The sequence below is a fragment of the Megascapheus bottae genome, chromosome 16, assembly GCF_031878675.1.
Source record: "Megascapheus bottae isolate mThoBot1 chromosome 16, mThoBot2.hap1, whole genome shotgun sequence".
NCBI classification, from domain to species: Eukaryota; Metazoa; Chordata; class Mammalia; order Rodentia; family Geomyidae; genus Megascapheus; species Megascapheus bottae.
The window spans coordinates 4,178,310-4,198,887 of NC_143524.1; the positions used below are offsets into that span (position 1 = coordinate 4,178,310).

General features: G+C 52.6%; 1 protein-coding gene across 1 annotated transcript; it reads right to left on the reverse strand.

Moving 5' to 3' along the window:
* Positions 1-794: 794 nt before the first annotated feature.
* Positions 795-18,979, reverse strand: Syt12 (synaptotagmin 12). Its single transcript, XM_090347283.1, has 8 exons — positions 18,844-18,979; positions 14,808-14,864; positions 10,446-10,639; positions 8,841-9,233; positions 6,684-6,899; positions 5,720-5,840; positions 3,809-3,942; positions 795-2,711 (listed from the first exon to the last, which is right to left on the reverse strand). Exons 2-8 carry the CDS (start codon positions 14,839-14,841, stop codon positions 2,538-2,540), a joined length of 1,266 nt encoding a protein of 421 aa, XP_090203409.1. The 5' UTR covers positions 14,842-14,864; positions 18,844-18,979; the 3' UTR covers positions 795-2,537.
* Positions 18,980-20,578: the final 1,599 nt, after the last annotated feature.

Genomic DNA, 20,578 nt, shown 5'->3' on the forward strand with positions numbered 1-20,578 from the left:
TTGGAAGTTCATTGGAGGAAAGTGTCTCAGACTGGCCTGCCCAGGCTGGCTTCAAAACCCATTCCTCAGATCTCAGCTTCTCTTGAGAAGCTCGGACTATAGGGATGAGCCACCAACGCCCAGATTTCTGTCTTTTTTATTTTTTGGTGCAGATTCTGGTGCTTGAACTCAGTCTCATTCTCTCTTGGCTTTTTCAATTAAGGCTGACACTACCATTTCAGCCACAGCTTTACTTGTTTTTCTGATGGTTAATTGGAGATAAGAGTACTACTTATAGGGCCAGAACAAGGTGGGCCTCACCAGTCTGGGCCAGCTCGTCCACCCCAGAGAGAAAACACATGTACTTTTTTTAGATGGAAGCCCATTGGCCAGATCTGGTAGCTTATTCCTGTAATCCTAGTACTGAAGAGGCTGAGATCTGAGGATCTTGGTTCAAAGCCAGCCCAAACACTAAAGACCTTGAGACTCTTATTTCCAATTAACCTCTAGAAAACCAGAAATGGGGCTGTGGCTCATAGGTAGGGCAGTAACTTTGAGCTCAAGAACTCAGGGACAGCACCCAGGCCCAGAGTTCAAGCCCCATGACCCATCAAAAAATAATAATAAGAAGAATAGTATAACTTTTCTGCCTGGGCTGATTTCAAACTGTGATCTTCAGATCTCTGCTCCTGAGTAGCTAAGATTACAGTTATGAACCACCAGCACCTGGTGCTTTTTCTGTCCTGTCCACCTGAGGTGCTCCTTTTGGTCCTGAAGCCTTCCTTGTTTCCCTGTAACGCCTCCTCTCCTGTCAGGCCTAGCCCAGCAGCCCCTCTCAGGGATCTCAGGGTTACTCATTGTCGCCCATGAGTCCTGAGGTCCTGGTTCTTAGAGAACAAACGGAGGTGACTTGGGATGGGGCAGGATTCCCTGGAAGCCCTCTCCTGGCCCCAGCTTTATTTTGGGTCTAGAATCATTCCAGTCAGCATTCTCGGTCCCCACCACAGTCAACCTGGATACACAGTCGACAATTCATGCATGGAGAATGAGAGGACGAGGGGTGGAGAGGGTGGGGAGATGTGGCCTGCTCTTGCAAAGCCTCTGGGTTACCAATCGGGGGCCTCCAGGCTGCAAAGGCTCGCCCAGCCATGCATGTCCACGGGTCATGCTGACTCCTGGTGCTGGCCCCAGGGCAGGCAGCCTAGGGTCAGGAAGGGTCCTGGAGAGGCTTCCAAGTTTTTGATCCCTCGCTCTGAGTGCCTGTTCTAATCACCCCACTCTCCATGGCATTGATGACCAGAACTGGACCTGGGTCTCCACAGCTCACCAGGGCCAAGGATGGCAACTGTGAGCCCTAGTTCCCTTCACTTCCCGCCCTCCCCGTGGGTCGCCCTGCAGAACAGATGCTGCCTCCAGGGCTCTGCACATCCCGCCTCCGCCATCCTTTAAACACACCGGTGCATCTTCCCTGCCCACTTCTGAGGTGAAGGGCATGAAGCTTTGCTTTTCTGAGACTGCCTTTGTCAGTTGCAAGCCACCCCCTCATCCCATGACACCCTGACTCCAACTAAATTGGAAGCTAAAGATCAACTCGGGAGGGGCCGTGCCACATAGCCCCTTAGCCCCTAGGCAGGGCCCCCTGGGGGTACCAACTTCCCCTACCCACCTAACTCTCTCTCTGGCCACCGGGCTAAAGCTGCCTGTCCCTCAGTTTTAGTGAACTTGAACGAGGACACCAGTGTTTTGAGGGCTGGAGTCAGCCCTGGCCAAGGCCTGTCCATTCCCAGCCAGTCCTCCCAGAACCTGTTCCTTTGTCCCTTTTCAGGGATCCAATCCCCTGACCTGTCTGCATCTTGGGATTTCTGACTCTTGTGATGGTTAAGGGCCAGAGAGGGCAGCCCTTTTGCCTCCATTGACCTGAGGCTTCTGTTTGTGCCTGGGTCTCTCCCTCTCTTCTTTGGTCCCTACTGTGGTGGCCTAAGTACTGGGGAGGTGGCAGGAAGGTTTATGTCCCTGCCCTCATTTGGCTATGCCTCTGCCTGGGATCCTGAGTTCTTTCACATCCCTCAAAGCTCAGCAAATTCTTTGTGTAAGGGGCCTCCCTCACCCCTTCCTCCCATCTCTCCCCAAGTTCTCACAGCTGGACCGTCACTTAGCCCTGGGGCAGGGGGAGTTCAGCTTCTTCATGTCTGTTCATGTTCCACTGTCAGTGCCTGGCTCTCCAAAAAGCTTCATGGTCCAGGTTGGCAACTAGTCTTCAGAAATAGTGGGGTGGGAGAGCTGGCCAGTTAGAACAGGGACAGAGGTCCTGAGGTCTTCGAGACAGTGCCGCGTGTGCCAGTGTGTGCTGCTGTCCCGGCATCCTGATGCAGCCCCAGCTGGCCTTTGGTGGGAAGAAACCCTGGGTCTCTGCGAGCAGTGCACAAGATTCAAGGTGGCGGATGGGGACTCCAAGGGGAGTCCCCCAGCATTCACTGCTCCAGGAAGAGAACATTGGAGAGAGCTGACTTCATGCCAGGCCTCAGTGGCTCTGCTGCCCACCGGGCCTACCTTGGCTGCTAGTTTCGCCGAACTGGGTGCCACATAGACACAGGCCTGCGAAGTGTGGCCAGCATCTGATTCCAGTGTGTGGTCCCCATGCCGCTGGCAGATGGCCCGATGATAACATGGCCTACGTTGTCCCCACGGCCATCGCTGCTGCTCTCAGCCACCGTCACACGGAGAGACAGGTCCTAGGAAGGAGGTGACACGATTGCTGGAGACCCAGAATAGTTGGGGTTCTCCATGACTCCCAGGCCCCACGGGGTCCCAGTGAAGTCCCTCAAAGGTGTCCTTAGCAACCTGGCAAACAAATGGCCAGTACTCAATACTGGTGTTTGAACTCAGGACCTCATCTTCTTGCCTGGCTTTTTTGTTGTTTTTGTTGTTGATGACTGGTTGTTTGGCTTGAATTCTGGGCCTGGGCACTGTTCCTGAGCTCTTCAGCTCAAGGCTGCTGCCCTACCCCTGGAGCCACAGCGCCACTTCAGTTTTCTAGTGATTAACTAGAGATAAGAGCCTCATGTTCTTTAGTGCCCGGGCTAGCTTTGAACCTCGATCCTCAGATCTCAGCCTCCTGAGTAGCTAGGATTACAGGTGCGAGCCACCATGCCCAGCTATCTTTTAGTTTTGAGAGGAGTTGTTGCTAACTTTGTGCAGGCTGGACACAAAATTGTGATTCTCTGCCTCTGCCTCCTGCATAGCCAATGCTTCAGAGGTGAGCCACCATGCCATGTTTTTTTTCCTTCCTATGTCATCTTGCCCTGTGTCCTCAACCCCCAGAGAGCTGGCACCCAGTGGTGGCATAGCAAATGCCTATGGCTTACACCTGTAACATTAGCTGCTCAAGAGGCTGAGATCTGAGGATCATGATCCAAAGCCGGTCCATGAAGGAAAGCCCTTGAGACTTTTTTTTTTCCAGTCCTGGGGTTTGAACTTAGGGCCAGGACACTTGGACACTTTTTGCTCAAGGCTAGTGCTCTTGAGCCATAGTGCCACTTCTGGCTTTTTTCTGTGTATGTGGTACTGGGGAATCGAACCCAGGGCTTCATGCATGCTAGGCAAGTACTCTACCACTAGGCCACACTCCTGGCCCCCTCCTTGGGACTCTTACCTCCAATTAACCAGCAAAACTCAGAAGTGGAGCTGTGGCTTAAGTGACAGAGCACAAAAGCTTAGAGTTCAAGCCCCAGAAGCTACAAAAGAAAAATAAAGTGTACCTTCTGGAATCCTGAGAGACACAGCGGAGGGATGTGCTGGTCAGCAGCTCTGGGGTGACAGTCCCCCTTACCTGGAGCACAATGGCTGGCACGGAGAAGATCATGGCTTCGTTGAACACTGGGTTGGGGTCATCCCTTTTCGTGGCCGTCTTCTTTTTGCTCATCTTCCTTCCATCCTGCAGCAGGTACACCTTGACGAAGGGGTCTGCAGACAGGTATGGAGGGGGGAGGACCAGTGTCGTATTTGCTTGGCACAGCCTTATTCACTGGCCTGGCCCACCGCCTCCAGCTCCCCAGCGCTTTGCTGCTGCCATTATCTCTAATAGCCTGCCATTGGGTCTTTCTTATTTAATTTATTCACTCATTTATTTCAAGATGTTGTCCATGCTTGTCCTGAATTTGTGTGTGTGTGTGTGTGTGTGTGTGCGCGCACGCGCGCGCGTTCACCTGTGTACATGTACACATCTTTGTGCACACGTCTGTGTGCACATGCACACCAATACTGGAGTGTGAAATCAGGGCCTGGGCACTGTCTCTTAGCTTTTGCCTTCTGGTGGTGGTGCTCTACCACTTGAGCCACAGCTCCATTTCTAGCTTTTTGGTGGTTGGTTTGAAATGAGAATCTGATGGCCTTTCCTGCTCAGGCTTGTTTCAAACAATGATCCTCAGATCTCAGCCTCCCCAGTAGCTAGGATGACAGGCATGAGCCACCGCCCCTGACTTGTCTTAAATTCTCGAGGCTCCAGGATTCTCCAGCTTTTCTAGAGCAGGCGTGCACCATCATCTCCCATGAGCTGCTCTGTGTTGTTTCGAGTCCCAACTTACGGATGAGAAAATGGAGGCTCACAAGACACAAGGCAAGTCAGGAGAGGGCTGGGCTGTGCCTCAGGGCCAGACAGCTAAGATGATCCCCTCACAAGATGCTTCAGGGGCTGGACTGATCCACCATTTCCCATTTACCAAATGGCCTAAGCACAAATGTCAACCCTGAGTCACTCCGCGCCAGTGCAGCAGAGCCTGACTAATGAACAGTGTGTAGCTCTAAAATACCACATCACCGTCTGCCTGTCCATCAGCTATTCACTGGGACTTCTTAATGCGCCCCTCAGGCTGGCCACCCCAATAGATCAGTCCTTTGCGTTTGGCTATCCATTACAGCTGCTTCGTAGGGGCTTTGAGGAGGGCTGGAGGTTCCTGCAGAGCTGAGGCATTAGGTCCCGCCTGCTACTTGTTTGGAGCTGGTGGCCTTGGCCCCCATTTGAAGCCTGGTATCCTGTTTCTTGGAATGCACCCACTCTCCTCTTTGTGCCAGTCCTGGGGCTTGAATTCAAGGCCTGAGCATCTGTCCTTGAGGTTTTTTTGTTTTTGTCTTGTTTTGTTTTTGCCAGTCCTGGGGCTTAACCTCAGGGCCTGAGCACTGTCCTTGAGTTTTCTCAAGGCTAGAGCTCTACAACTTGATCCACAGCACCAGCAGCTTTTTTCTATATATGTGGTACTAAGGAATCAAACCCGGGTTTGTGCATGCTAGACAAGCACTCTACCACTAGGCCAAACTCCCAGTTACCTGTCCCTGAGTTTTTCTGCTCCAGGCTAGTGCTCTACCACTTGACCCACAGCTCAACTTCCTGCTTTTGGGTGGTTAATTGGAGATAAGTGTTCCATAGAATTTTCCTGACCAGGCTGTCTTTGAACCACGATACCTATATGTCATATCCTGGATTCCAGGCATGGGCCACCCACGCCCAGCTGTCCCATTGCTCCTGTCCACGTCCCTTACTTTGTCCTCTCAGGCTCTCGCCACTCTCCAGGATTCCCATGTGTCCCCTGCTAGATTAATCCCCCTACTTTGCCTAACACTGAGCTCAGCTGAAGCTGGGGCGCCCCTACCCCTGGCAACGTTGATGTCGCCCACTGCCTGTGGCTCAGGGGCTGGGCTGTGGCTTCCTAAGCCACATGGAGGAGCCCACCACACCCAGCCTTACCCGCTGTGGTCTTGTCATTGGTCCAGATGAGGTTCTTGGCCTTCACCACGACGACGGTGAGGCGCTCGGCTGTGGGCAGGTAGCTGAGGGACAGCAGGATCTCCCCCACAGCGTCAGCAGCCTAGGGGACAGGCGTGGCTCATCGGGCTTCTCCCCCAGGACCTGAGGAGCCCAGGGGATGGCAGAAGCTCCCTTCTCCATTGGGAAGTGGCTGCTCTTGGGGTCCATTACACCCAGCTCCTAGGCTGGCAGGACTGAGAAAGGGGGAGCCCCTCCCTCAGCCCCCTCCCTTCCCCAGATGCAGGCACTGCTGCCTTAGAAGCCAGTCCCCAGATTGCCTGTCACATCCATTACAGTGGCACCTAGGGATCCAAGTAGAATGGAGTTCCAGCATTTGCTTAAGCAACCATGTTCCTGAGTGTTTAAAAAAAAATATTGTCTTAAAGCAGAAGTGGCGTTGTGGCTCAAGTGACAGAGTGCTTGTCTTGAGCAAAATGTCTCCAAGGACAGTGCTCAGGTCCTGAGTTCAAGCCCCACGACTAGAAAAAAAAATCTTTTTAAGTCTTGTGCTTACTAGACAGGCACTCTACCATTTGAGTCACACCCTCAGCACTTTAGACTCTGGCTTGTTTTTGAGGGGGTTTGGCACTTCTTTTTGTGCTGGTCCTAGGGCTTGAACTCAGGGCATGGGCGCAATCCCTGAACTTTTCTGCTGGAGGCTAATGTTCTTCTACTTAGGCCACAGCTCCACTTCTGACTTTTTGGTTATTTATTGGAGATCAGAATCTCATGGACTTTCCTGCCCAGGCTGGCTTTGAACTATGATCCTCAGATTCTCAGCCTCCTGAGTAGTTAGGATTCCAGGCGTGAGCCACCAGCACCTGACCAATGGGCTTCCTTCTAAGAAAAGTATGTGTGTTTTCTCTCTGGGGTGGACGAGCTGGCCCAGGCTGGTGAGACACACCTTGTTCTGGTCCTGTAAGTAGAGCCAGCCACTGAAGGGCTGGAGAGAGAGGTCAAGCACGGACAGCTTCAGGTCCACCACCCCAGTGCTGACATTCCGCTCGTCCTCGTCGATGCCAAACACAGAGAACCTCAGGCTCTTCTCCTCCAGAGCTGTGGGGTCCAGAGGGATGGAGAACTTCTCATCGAAGAAGATTGAGTAGGCATTCCGCTGGATCTGCAAGACAGGGGGCCAGGGAGGGAGCCCCAAAACTGAGGAAGGGGGCTGGAGATGGGGACAGAACAATGGGCCGGAGGCTGGCTCACCCGTCCTCCTTCCATTGAACGTTCAAAAGCGCCCCTGTCTTCAAGTAGCACTAAAGCTTCCATGATCTGATCCCTGTGCTCAGATCCCATGATGCCACAGAACTCTTACAGCTCTAGCTGAGCAGGTCTCCATCTCTTTTGCATCTGCTCAGCCCAGTCCCAGGCCAGGTGAGCAGTGGAGACAGGGGAGTTGTTTGTGGAGTCCCCAGGCATGAATCTCCCTGGTCCCGAGTTGCTGAGCTGAGCCCACAGGATGATGAGTGCATGGATAGATGGATGGATGAATGGGTGGACAGACAGATGGACAGAGCGCCTAGGCAAAGTGAGGCAGGCTGTGTTTCCCAGCTCAGTACTGCCTAGTGGGTGCTGTTGGCCTCATCCCAGGAAGCCGTGGGCAGCCCCTGGGGAGGGAGGGGCCCTCTCCACGCGGCTCTCTTTTCCGTGGGGGCTGCCTGAGTCACTGCCTGGCGATATTTCGAGAGGAACACTCATCGCTGGCACCTTCTCTGAAGCAGGGGGGTGCCCAGCCTGGAAGCAGCCACCTGCATAATGGGACTGGCTGGGTTGCACTGCTATAAAACCTGCCATTCCCTCCACTCCAGCCATCCCCACCTCAGGCTGCAATGGCTGCCTGGCTCTGAGAAAACTCCTAAAGTGTCTCCTAGAGCCACACTGCCACACATCCCATTTGAGACTGCTGTGTGGCCTTCTCGCCCCGTGGAAGCTCCTGACCTTAGCATTTAGGCTCTCTACCTCCATCTCTACTTCCCCTGGCCAAGGCTCTCTTTGCCGTCTCCTGCCCATGAGAGACACCCCCCCCTGCTATTTTCCTAGCATTGTACTTCATGAATATGTGGGGAGCAGGACAGGAAGCCTGGGTTTGAGTTCCTGATCTTTAATTGTTAGGGGTTGCTAAGCAAAGCCAGCCTCATTTTCCTTATTTGTAAGATGCCCTCCTGTTGGCTCTGTGTGTGCGTGTGTGTGTGTGTGTGTGTGTGTGTGTGTGTGTGTGTGTGTGTATGACAATCAGATTTGTTGGGCTCTATGAAGCAGAGGGTCAGCCTGTGTGTCTGTGGTGTCTGCTGTTGCAACATTCCTCCTTAAAGGCATGTCTCGAACCCCCCAGAATCCTTCAGGTGGCTCCTGGCCAGCAGGGATCAGGCTGACAGCAGCTTTTCATGGTCCTGACAGCCACAAATAAGCGCCTACTAAGAACCGGACTAAAGACATTTCTTGTATTGCCTTGTATTCCCAGCCCTTCCTCAATGATTATGACACCCGTTGGAAAGAGGGGGAAACTGAGTCTCTAAGTTTTTTTGTTTTTGTTTTTGTTTTTTTGGTCAGTCATGGGGCTTGAACTCTGGGCCTGGGCGCTGTCCCTTAGCTCTTCAGCTCAAGGCTACTGCCCTACCCAAATTAAGTATTTTTTTTAACCCAAGGGCACACTATTAGGAAGTAGCAAAATTAGGATTTAAACCCAGGCAGTCAGTGTCAAGTGTGACTCTTAGTCACCCAGGAGACTGCCACCCCTGCTGAGTGCTGGAATCAGCAACAGGGGTCTCCAGAGGGAAATCAGGGTGCCTTTCCCTAAGGGCATTCTCTGCACTATCCCCATGATGATAAAGGGACAGACATGGCTGTGGACCCTTGTCCAACACCATTCTCGTGGATCCTGCACTGAGAACCACACGCAGCCAGCACGATGGGGCATCCTCATCTTCAGATCAGCTTCCACCCGCTCTCCAGCTCCCTCCAGTGATCATGCCTGGCTCTGCAGAGGGGCCAGCTCTGCCCAGCATTCTGGGAAGAGGTGCCTCCCAGAGCACCCCTGGGCACCCCCAGCCTCACTTACCCGGGAAATGCCCACGATCTGCTCATCGGGCAGCAGGCTGACGCGCATGAAGCAGGACTCGAAGCTGGCTTCCTCCCGCTCCAGGAGATCCTTGCCCTGAAGCACGGCCACGTGGAGAGTGTGAGAGGCGGCATCATAGTCCATGCTCACCTCGACCTGGCCCAGGGTGAAGTCTTGCCCGAAGGTGTTGCTCACAGACGAGATGGAGTTCAGAGAGTCCGCTGACTGGGACTTGCGAAGGGTCCCATAGGGGGCCAGGTCCAGCTCCCGGCCCATCAGCTCCAGGGGCCCCAGCTCACTGATAGTCTCAAAGGTGTCCTCGATGCTCAGGCTGCCTTTGCGACTGGACGACCCTCTCGTGTTGGCCCGCTGGGCATTCCATGTTGGTACTCGCTGGGGGGGTGAGCAAAAGGGACACAGGGGCATCACTAGGTCTCAGATCCAGTCTCAGGAGATGATAAAGAGATTCCAGGACATGGAATCCTCCAGACTTTTCTTCCCCAGTTGACTTCAAAGTATGATTCTGAAGACCTCAGTCTCCTGAGTAGCTAGGATTATAGGCAGGAAACAGTGGAACTTGGCTCTATTGATGCCTTCTGAGGTGTGTTTTCAAAACACCCTTTTGGAAAAGTTGTCCCAGTTTATACCCTTTCCAATAGAGAATGAGATGGTACCCCCTGGACACCCCAAATAAGAGCGCACTAGAGACTCTAACCCAGACAATGATATTTGAAAAATTCTCTGCCAAGAATTAAATGATGAAGCATTTAGCAATATATATTGAGAGCCTTAAAAATGATCTAGTGATCTAGTATTTGTACATCTGGGCATCTATCCAAAGTGCATTACCTCCAATGAAGACAGTTTTACATACAAAACACCCACTGTATTATTTATAATGGCATTTGGTAAATCATGGCTCGTGCACAAAAATGGAATCTCATGCAACCATTAAAATGATGTTACAGGCCAAGTGCCTGTGGCTCACACTGGGTAATTGTATCCACTCAGGAGGCTGAGATCTGAAGATCATGGTTCAAAGCCAGCCCAGGAAAAATGTTTCTAAAACTCATATCTAATTAACCAGCAAAATGTCAAAATGTTCAAGTTGTAGAGTGCTAGCTTTGAGCAGAAAGAACTAAGTGACCACAAGAGGACCTGAATTCAAGTCCCAGTACTGGACACACACAGAGAGAAAAATAAGAAGTATTTCCCGTGCGTGCATGAGTGCATGTGTGTGTGAGTCGTAGGGCTTGAACTCAGGGCCTAGCACTATTCATGAGCTTTTTTGCTCAGTGCTCTACCACTTTGAGTCACAGCTCTACTTCAGTTTTGGGGTAGTTAATTAGAGGTATGTGTCTCACAGACTTTCCTACCCAGGCTGGCTTTGAACTGTCATCCTGAGATCTCAGCGTCTCGAGGAACAGGAGTGAACCACCTACACCTGGCTAGGAAGTAATTTCGGATTCCCTGGCATTGAGTTAGGAAGTGGAAGCTCTGCAGGGCACCAAAGGAAGCCTTGTCTCCATATCTGGGAGAAATTCACCAGGATGGGGGAAGGAAAGGAGGGAGGGCCTGGTGGGCCCACAGGGGCAGAAGCCTCACCTTGGGCCTGGCCTCCGCATAGATCTCGCCATACTTCTGCTGAAGGTACCTGTAGTCATAATTGGGGAATGGAGAGGGGCTGGGGAAGCTCCCGGACATCCACAGCTTCCACAGACTCACAGCTGCAATTCCCAGCAGTGCCAGGGCCCCCGCCGCGTAGACACCGACTTCCCAGCCAGGGGGGCTCTTGATTACTGTAAGGGAAGGGTAGTCTTTCATTAGTGGGGTACAGTGGTCCTAGACATCCACCCAGGAAGCAGATTGGTCAGCACTGATAATTTATGAAACAGGTATTTTATGTGTGTGTGGGGGGGGGCTGGACGTGGGCCTGGCCCTGAACCTGAGGCTTGTTCGTTTGTTTGTTTTAGCTGTCCTGAGGATTGAGCTCAGGCCCTGGGTGCTTCTGAGCACCACTTTGAACCACAGCATTACTTCTTAGTGGTTCACTGGAAATAAGATTCTCTCCTGCCCCAGCTGGCTTTGAATTGCGATCCTCAGATCTCAGCCTCCTCAGTAGCCAGGATTATAGGTGTGAGGCACCAGTGAACTCTCCTTTTCCCCCGGAGCTTGTTTGTCTGTTTGTTGACAGTTAATTGGAGTCAGAGTCTCAAAGACTTTCCTGTCTAGGCTGGCTTTGAACTGTGATACTCAGATCTCAGTCTCCTAAATAGCTAGGATGACAGTTTAGTAGTGGTAGGGATAGAACCCAGAGCCTCCCCACATATTAGGCAACTGCTCTACCAATAAGCTATGCCCTCAGCCCTCTGGGCTTCTGTTTCCTCCTCTAGAAAAATGCAGGTGACAACAGAAACTTCCACAATCTCATGGTCCCATCCTGGTGAATTTTTCTTTTTCTTTTTTTTTTTTTTGCCAGTCCTGGGCTTGAGCTCAGGGCCTGAGCGCTGTCCTTGGACTTTCTCAAGGATAGAGCTCTACCACTTGAGCCTCAGCACCACTTCCGGCTTTTTTCTATGTATGTGGTTCCGAGGAATCGAACCCGGGTCTTCATGCATGCTAGGCAAGCACTTTAACCACTAGGCCAAACTCCCGGCCCCCTGGTGAATTTTTCTAAGGGGGAAAAAACCCCCAAACTCCCAACTTAGTTTTATGTCTCCTGTGAGTCACTGGGGCTTATTTATAACAGCAGAGCTCTGGAAACTGCCTGAAGGTCCCACCAAGGGGGCTGGTGGCTCGATGCTGTCACAGGAGGAATGTCACTGGTTTTTTAAAATGACAACTGGTCTGGTGGCAATGTGCAAAAACATTTCTAACACTCTTTTTTTTTTTATTTTAGTGTAATTAGTAAAAGGGTTACATGATATTTGCCAGATAGAAGGTGCATTAATTCACATACATTGATACCCTTTCACATGTCTTGGTACCCATTTCCCTCCCCCCCGAGACCCCCCCACATTTCTAACACTCTTAAAAAGGAAAACAACAGCAAAACCCAAGCAATCTCCAATCTGACATAACTATAGGGTTTTGATGTCAAAACCACGGAGTGGAGACAAGGAATGAGGCAGACTAAAGCCTATTAGAAAGACGGGGTAACGAGGCTCAGTCACCAGCTAGCTACTCCTGACTTCTCTAGATGGAAGTCCTTCCATGGGCTCAAGAAAACTATGACTAGAGAGGGTTCCAGGATCAGTCATGGAAAAATTCTAGAATGTTCTATGAGCACAGGTATGTTGGGAAAAGACCTGGCCAATTGGAGAATGTTGTGAATTCTGCTTCAAGCAAGGCCAAGGCATGATGGGTAGCAGCAGAGCCCTGGACGGAGGGTAAGAAGAGAGGCCCTAGGTCTGTTGGAGCAGATGGTGGGCAAAGTAGAACCATGTTCCCTGCATGTGAGAAGCAGAGGCCCCAGCCAGGGGCCATTTGGTTATTTAAATATTATTGGAGGCTCATACAAAATTATCAATACTTGGGCCAGGCGTTTCGCCTAGTGGTTAAAGTGCTTGCCTAGCATGCATGAAGACCCGGGTTTGATTCCTCGGTACCACATATATAGAAAAAAGCCAGAAGTGGTGCTGAGGCTCAAGTGGTAGAGCTCTAGCCTTGAGAAAGTCCAAGGACAGTGCTCAGGCCCTGAGCTCAAGCCCAGGACTGGCCCCCCAAAAATTATCAAAACTGATCATGGACATCTGATGAAGCTTTGTATCTCTCTCATACTGTACCTCAGCTAGTCCTGGGTTCTGGCCACAGAACAGAGGAGCAGGCCTGGAGACAGGAAAGGGAAAGCCCAGAGGAGGTGACACGGAGCTGGGTGGTGGTAGCTCACATTTGTCATCCTACCTACCCAGGAGGCTGAGAATGGAGGATCAGGGTTCAAAGCCAGCCTGCATAGGATAGCCTGTCAGACTTTGATGTCCAATTAATCAGCAAAAAGTGAGAAGTGGAGCTGTGGCTCCAGTGGAAATGGACCAGACTTGAGCATAAAAGCCAAAAATGAGAGCTCAAGGCCTTGAGTTCAAGCCCTAGAACTGGTATGCATGCATGGGCAAAAGTGACATTGAACAATGATTCCCAAAGGATGGGAGATTCAAGCTAAGACCAGAAATGAAATGAAATGAAATGGAATTGGAAATGAAAAAAATAAAATTGATGTGAAATGAACTGAAAAATAAATGGAATGGGGGAGGAGAAGACTACCAGTAATAACAACAACAGTGATAGTTACTTTTTTTTTTTTTTTGGTGGGTCATGGGGCTTGAACTCAGCCTGGGCACTGTCCCTGAGCTCTTCAGCTCAAGGCTACTGCCCTATGATTGAGCCAAGCCCCACTTCCCATTTTCTAGAGGTTAATTGGAGATAGAGATTCAGGTCCTTTTGTGCCCGGGCTGGCTTTGAACCTTGATCCTCAGATCTCAGCCTCCTGAGTAGTTAAGATTCCAGGCATGAGCCACAGCGCCCAGCTAATAGCTCCTTTTATAATGCACTATTTATACCTGCTAGAGCTTGCTGAGCTCTTCATATATATGGACCCCAAGTCCTCAAAACACTCCTAGAAGACAGCGTCTATTATTGTAAAATGAGGAAACCAAGGGCAAAATGGAAGTTTGCTACGGGACAGTCTGGCTCCAGCTTTGTGCTCACTGCTAAACTCCACACCAAACTTGAGAGCTTAGCACAGCAAGGAAGCAGTCTAGGGAAAGCCCAGAGTGGAAGGGCTTCACCGCACGCCTCTAGGCATTTCACACCCTTGCTAGTCCTCAGGCTTCCTCAGGACCCCATTTTACAGATGAGCAAGTAAAGGCTCAGAGAAGTTTCATCACTTGCCCAAAGCCACATCTAGGCTATGGTAGACTTACTGGCCTCAGAGAAAAAATGAGACTGCTGGGTCAGGAGTTTGGCCTAATGGTACAGTGCTTGCCTGGCATGCATAAAGACCCGGGATCGATTCCTCGGTACCACATACATAGAAAAAGCTGGAAGTGGAGCTGTGGCTCAAGTGGTAGAGCTCTAGCCTTGAGAAAGCCCAAGGACAGTGCCCAGGCCCTGAGCTCTAGTCCCAGGACTGGCAAAAAAAAGAAAAGAAAAGAAAAGAAAAGAAAAGAAAAGAAAAGAAAAGAAAAGAAAATGAGAATCTTGGCTGAGGGATGGGAAAGGCTGTTGTTCCTGACCCATCCGAAAGCTCAGGCCTAGGCCAGAGTGGGGTGCTTTCAATAGAGCAGGAACTAAGACAGCCTTAGCCTGGGGGTCAGATCAGGGACCTGAGATCACATCCTGACTTTGTTACCAACTCACTGGCCCTCCCCAATCCCACTGCTGGGACTTCCCGCTCCCATCTGGGGATGGAGGGGAGGGGGGATAGAAAAGATGGTAGACAGCCAGACACCCATGGTTCACGCCTGTAATTCTAGCTACTCAGGAGGGTGAGATTTGAGGATCACAGTTTGAAGTCAGATGGGGCAGGGACGTCTGTGAGATTCTTCTAATAAACTGCAAACAACCAAAAAGCTGGAGGTGGAGTCCTGGCTCAAGAAGCAGAGGACAACTCTTGAACAAAAGAAGCCCGGGCCTAGAGTTCAAGCTCCAGAACTAGCACCAAAAAAAGATGGCAAGTTGTTTCCATTCTGGCACTATCCACCTCCTACAGTGTCTGAACTCCAGGTTATCATTTAATTCTGTGCCACAAGGAGACATGGGTAAAACTGTGCCTGCTGGGTCCCAGGCAGTCACCACCCCTGGGCTGAGTGACCTGCCTTGCCCTCTCCATGAATCTAACATTGACCTCCAGGCAGTCACTGACTCTTTCTACTCATCAATCATAGCTGGCCCCTCCCACCCCAGCCTGTGTCAGAGGTTCTGGAGATGGCCCGGTATGATCCTTGGCCAGGCTGGGCCTAGGGGACTTACCACTCAGATGATATTCTGTCACATCCACAGCCATGATGCTCCCTGCAGTGGCTGGGACTGGAAGGGAAAAGAGAGACAGTAGTGAGAGTGTAGAGGACCACCAACCCTGACCCTATGTCCTACTTTTTTTTGGGGGGGGGGCTCATAGAGCTTGAACTTGGCCTGGGTGCTGTCCCTGAGTTCTTCAGCTCAAGGCTACCACCCTACCCTTGAGCCAATTTCCATTTTCCTTTTTCTAGAGGATGATTGAAGAGTCTCAGGTCCTTTTGTGCCTGGGCTGGCTTTGAACCTTAATCCTCAGATCTCAGCCTCCTGAGTAGCTAGGATTACAGGTGTGAGCCACTGTGCCCAGCTCTTATGTCCTTCTTCTTGAGGTGCCCTGTCACTTGTGTCTGTCACTGGAGTTTTCACAGTCAGTAGTGAGAGGTAATTAGCCAAAGGTAGGTATTTTCAAGATGTTTATCCTTATCATTATTATTATTAAGACCATGTACCTCAGATTGGCTCAAACTTCTCATGTAGCCTAGGCTGGCCTTGAACTCAAGAACCTCTTGGCTCAGCCTTCCAACTGCTGGGATTACAGGCAAGAGCTTGAGACCAGTCTGAGTCACATAGGAAGTTTGAAGCTAGCATGGTGATAAGAGGCAGTGCTAAGCCATTCTGGCTTGAGTGGACGCACATTTCTGGATTTCAGATAATGATCATAGCCAACCCCCTTATATAGCAAGTATAATTCTTTTTTTTTTTGGTCAGCCCTGGGGCTTGAGCTCAGGGCCTGAGCATTGTCCTTGAGCTTTCTCAAGGCTAGAGCTCTACCACTTGAGCCACAGCACCACTTGTGGCTTTTTTCTATGTATGTGGTAGCGTGGAATTGAACCCGGGTCTTTGTGCATACTAGGCAAGCACTCTGCCACTAGGCCAAACTCCCAGCCCCACTTCTAGCTTTTTCTATGTATGCGGTACTGAGGAATTGAACCCAGGGCTTCATGAATACTAGGCAACACTCTACCACTAGTCCACACTCCTCGCCCAGCAAGTAGTTCTAAGTATGCATTTATTTTATTTTTATTTTTTTGCCAGTCCTAGGGCTTGAACTCAGGGCCTGGGCACTGTCCCTGAGCCTCTTCATGCTCTAGGCCAGTGCTCTGCCACTTGAGCTATAGTACCACTTTCTCTGAGTAGTTTATTAGAGATAAGAGTCTCATAGACTTCCCTGCCCAGGCTGGCTTCAAACCTGGACCTCAGATTTCAACCTCCTGAGTGGGCAGGATTACAGGTATGAGCTACCAGCACTGGGTTCAATTGTATTTTTTTTCCCAGTAGGAAATCTATAATTTAAAAAAAATGGATTTTAGTGGCAGAGCACTTGCTTAGTACGTGACTCATTGAATACCATCCCAGCACAAAAAAAAAAAAGGGAAAGGAAAAAACAAATTAAAAGAGAAAAGGATTTTCAGTTTCTCTTGAAAAGTTATGTTTCAAGTTACAGTGGGCCTGCATCCCACCTCCCCCTCAGGAACAACTAGACTTTTGTTTTGGGTCAGGCCTGGCCTCTCCTCGCTTCTGGAACCTGCTGGCTCCTGGAATATCTCTGTGCATGAGCCTGGTAAATGGAGTTAGAGATAAATGAGATGGTTCAGGGGGGTTGAGCCACTTCCCTCGAGCCAACAGTGGTAGCACCTGTCATTATGTCCAGCACCTCGTCTATGAACAGTGTCTTCAAGAACACCAAGTGCCTTTTCCATTCCGTCACCCCCACGACCCCCTATTACCCCCATTTCATGGAGTGGAGAAGGAAGGCTCAGATAAGGGCAGAGAACTGACTAGACCTGGTTTTTCCAGGTTCTTTCTTAGCGATGATCCTCGCTATCTTAAGACCCCTTTGATGCCATGTCACCCCAGGCACCATCCACAGCCTCCTGCTGGCAGCCTGGAAGTCTGCCAACCAAGCACAGGGGCTGTGGGTTTGCTTAGGATGCAGATGCTGACGAGGCAGATGGTTGGCCAGGGCAGCCGGTGAGGTTTCCCTTGTTGCTTCTGGCACAGGAAAATAAAAAAAAAACAAAACCCCATAGCAGGGCCTTCACCTGAGCTCCTAAGATTGCACATCCCTCCTGCAATCCCCCTCCTCACGCAACCTACCTACAGTACCGCATCTGCACAGACCTGGTTGGGGTTCAAATCCCATTGCAATGGTACCAACCCAGGGATACTCCTACACTATTGCAGTGTTTGGGTAGACACAAGTAGAGACGCCTTTCTGGGCCTGGCGACTGAGTGAATGGTCATGGGTTCCCCCAGTTTACAAATGAGGGTACAGTCCCCTCCTCTGCGCCCCCCCCACACACACCATGAACAGCAACTCCGGGTTCTGTGCCAGGAGCCATGGACTTGGCCTGGGCTCTGGGCCACCATGCTGACTCCTGAGCAAGCCTTGCAGGGAGTGGGGGAGGGGGAGAGCTATCACTGCACTTTGCTGGACTTGGACAATGGTAGAGCCCCCTCCCCCTCCTGAATGGCTCAGAGAAATGGCTTTCCAGGAAATTTGTGCCTTGGCAGAAGAGAGGGGCCTGGTGTTCCTGCCCTCCACTCCCCGCTGTGTCCTTGGTTGGGGTCCTCACAGCACCATCAGCAAGACTTTGGCTCCTCCAAGCTCTCCCCTGAAGCCAGCTGGTAACTGGCAAGATGGGGAAGGGGCAGCACAGGGAAGCCTCAGCCTTCTGGAGTGTGAGTTTCTTCAGAATCTTTGGAACCTTTGCAAGAGCCTCCCTCCTCCCCAACACGCCCTGATATAACCACATCCTGGTGCCATCCCCCAGACAGCCCGCAGAAACCACAGTACAGACTGGCTGGAGGGGGCGGCAATCACTCTGGGCAATTACTTCAGGCTTCAGCTGTCCCGAGGTTCCCAGCCGCTGTCTCAGAGCGCTTCCTCTGCAGTCCTGCTTCCTGGACTGATGAGGAAATGACCTGCCCAGGGTCACCTGCGCACTGCAGGAGGCAGAGTCCAGACAGGTGCCAGTGCTCTCCCCTGTAATCTTAGCTACTCAGAAGGCTGAGATCTGAGGATGGCACTTCAAAGCTATCCAAGGTAGGAAAGTCTGTGACTCTTAGCTCTAATTAACCACGAAAAAGTCAGAAGTGGTGCTGTGGATGGAGTGGTAGAGTGCCAACTTTGAATAAAATGGCTGAGGGACAATGCCTAGACCTAGAGTTTAAGCTCCAGAACTGTCACATTAGGAAAAAGAAAGAAAGGAAGGAAGGAAGGAAGAAAGGAGGTAGAGCTGGGTTTGGCCCGGGTTCTGGGAGCCCCCAGGCTGCTTGGCAAAGGTTTCAAATTTCAGAGTGGGGGAATACTTGTTCTGACCTTCGGCCTGGCTGTGTTAACTGGGATACTCTCTCTTGCTTTCAAGGTCTCAGTTTCCCCATTTCACTCTTAATAGAAAACCTTTCTGCCGCCCCTCTCCAAGTCCAGCATCCCTACCCTGGGGAAAGGACAGGCTTTCCATCGCGGTGGCCCGGCCGAGGAGGGGACATTGAGTCCCTTTGCAGTACAGCGACGGGGACAGCGACCTCCGGGCACTGCCACCCTCACTTACAGCATCCCGCCCCATGAGTGGCCCAAATCTCGAGCCTTGAGCAGTCCAGGGGTCAGCGTGGCCTCGGCAGGCAGCGTGGGGCCTTCTGAAGGCAGGGTGCCCTGTGCCCCTTCGGTGTGCGGGTTCCCGCGGCCCCAGTGTCGGGTGTCTGGGGCCTGGAGGGGCCCACGCGGGGGGCGAAGCCGGGCGATCGGAGTGCGGAGGTGAGGGTGCAGTGCGCGGGGAGGCGTGCGAGCGGCGGGCGATCCGAATGTGAGCCCAGGCGAGCGGACGGTGATGCGGTGCGCAGTGCGCGCAGTGGCCGGGCCGCCGAGGGCGCCGGGCGGGCGTGCGCCGTGCCCGGCCTCCGTGTGCGGACGCGAGGGGTGTGCGGGACCCGGTGCGGGGGCCCCGGGGTGCGGGAACCGCGCGCGTCGGTGCGCAGAGCGCGTACTCACCCCGCTCCGCCGAGGGCGGCCGCCGACTCCGCTCCGATCACTCGGGGTCGCAGCTCCGGCTCGGCCCGGCCTCGCCTCCTCCCCGCAGCGCGCACGCCCCGCACCAACCTGCGCCCGCCCAGCCGCGGGGCCCGGCCGGCCGGAGCGGACGGGAGCCGGCCCCGCCGCGCCGCAGTCCGGGCACGCTCCCAGGCGCCCGCCGCGCGCTCCCCCTCCCCGGCGCCCGCCCGCTGCCTTAATTTAAAGTGACAACCGCGAGCCCGCGCGCGCTCCGCTCCGGGAACTGAACCCCAGATCCGCAAGCGTACTCCGGGATCCCCGGGGCGCCCGCTGCCAGGCCCGCGGCTCAGCCCCACCGGCCAAGCCCCAGGCCCCCTTTCCAGGCCTCCGTTTCTTTATCTGAGAAATGGAGACTGGGGAGCCCGCGCCTCAAGCCTGTAATCTCGGCTACGCACGGGGCCGAGTGTGAAAATCGAGGTTCGAAGCCAGCCCTGGGCAGGAAAGGCCCTGAGACTCCTATCGCCAACGAAGCAGCAGAGAGCTGAAAGCGGAGCCGTGGCTCAAGTGGTAGAGCGCTCGCCGTGAGCACCGCAGCTCCGCCGTCCTGGGGCGGGGTTCCAGCCCCAGGACGGCGCGGGGGTCAGATCAACACGAGACCCCAACAGGGACCTAAGAGGGCCACTCCTTTTTTTTTTTATTATATTTATTTATTTATTTATTTATTTATTGATGTATTTATTTTTGCCAGTCCTGGGCTTGAGCTCAGGGCCTGAGTGCTGTCCTTGGACTTTCTCAAGGCTAGAGCTCTACCACTTGAGCCTCAGCACCATTTCCAGCTTTTTTCTATGTACGTGGTAGTGAGGAATCGAACCCTGGTCTTCGTGCATGCTAGGCAAGCACTCCACCACTAGGCCACACTCCTGACCCTCCTTTTTTTTTTTAATGCAACAGGCCGAGAGAGGAGACCAAGGTCACAGTGCCCAAGGTCAGAGCCAGAACTCGAATCCAGGTCTGTGTGACTTCAGAGTCTTGCCTCTTACAGGGTGATGGCTTCTCTCACAGAGGAATGAATGAATCATTCGGGAGATATTTATGACGCCCTCCCCGGGCTCTCGGGCGCGGTGCCAGGTGTGGGCGATCCTCCATCTTCCGGGAACAGGGCACAGGTCCCTCCCTGCCCGCGCAGTCTGGCGGGGAGACAGGGCACGCATTAGGAGAGGCTGGGTCTGCGGGGGAAGGCGCCACGTGTGGCCGGCCCAGTCACCAGCAGCGCAGGCCAGGCACCTGGCCAGGCCTGCAGGAGAACGGGGTGTGGGGGGAAGGGGCGGGGAAGCAGGTGGGGAGCCAGTATGGGAAGGCTGCAGTGCTTCCTGGGCTCTCCACACTCTAGGCCGTGGGAGCTGAGTAGCAGGTGGGCACTGGCTTAGCAATGGGGTGCGGGTGGGGGAGGGGCTGGGTTTGTTGCAGCCTTGTGGTGAGCAGACATCCTTGATCCAGGAGGCAGGGCCTTGGGCAGTCCTGCAAGAGAAAGACATAGGTGTTAGCCATGCCTTTGGACTAGGGAAGGGAAGGGGCTGAGGACTGGGGTTTGAACTCAGGACTCTGGCTTGCCAGACAGCTGTTTCAACCCAGATCATGGGCTTTTGCTGCCATTTTCCTTCCTTCCTTCCTTCCTTCCTTCCTTCCTTCCTTCCTTCCTTCCTTCCTCTCTCCCTCCCTTCCTTCCTTCCTTCCT

Coding starts and splice junctions, on each gene's coding strand:
- Syt12 (XM_090347283.1), bottom strand. CDS start 14,841: ATGGCTGTGGATGTGACAGAATATCATCTGAGTG. Junction 10,640..14,807: donor GACAGAATATCATCTGAGTG/GTAAGTCCCCTA, acceptor CTTCCCTTACAG/TAATCAAGAGCCCCCCTGGC. Junction 9,234..10,445: donor ATGCGGAGGCCAGGCCCAAG/GTGAGGCTTCTG, acceptor TCACCCCCCCAG/CGAGTACCAACATGGAATGC.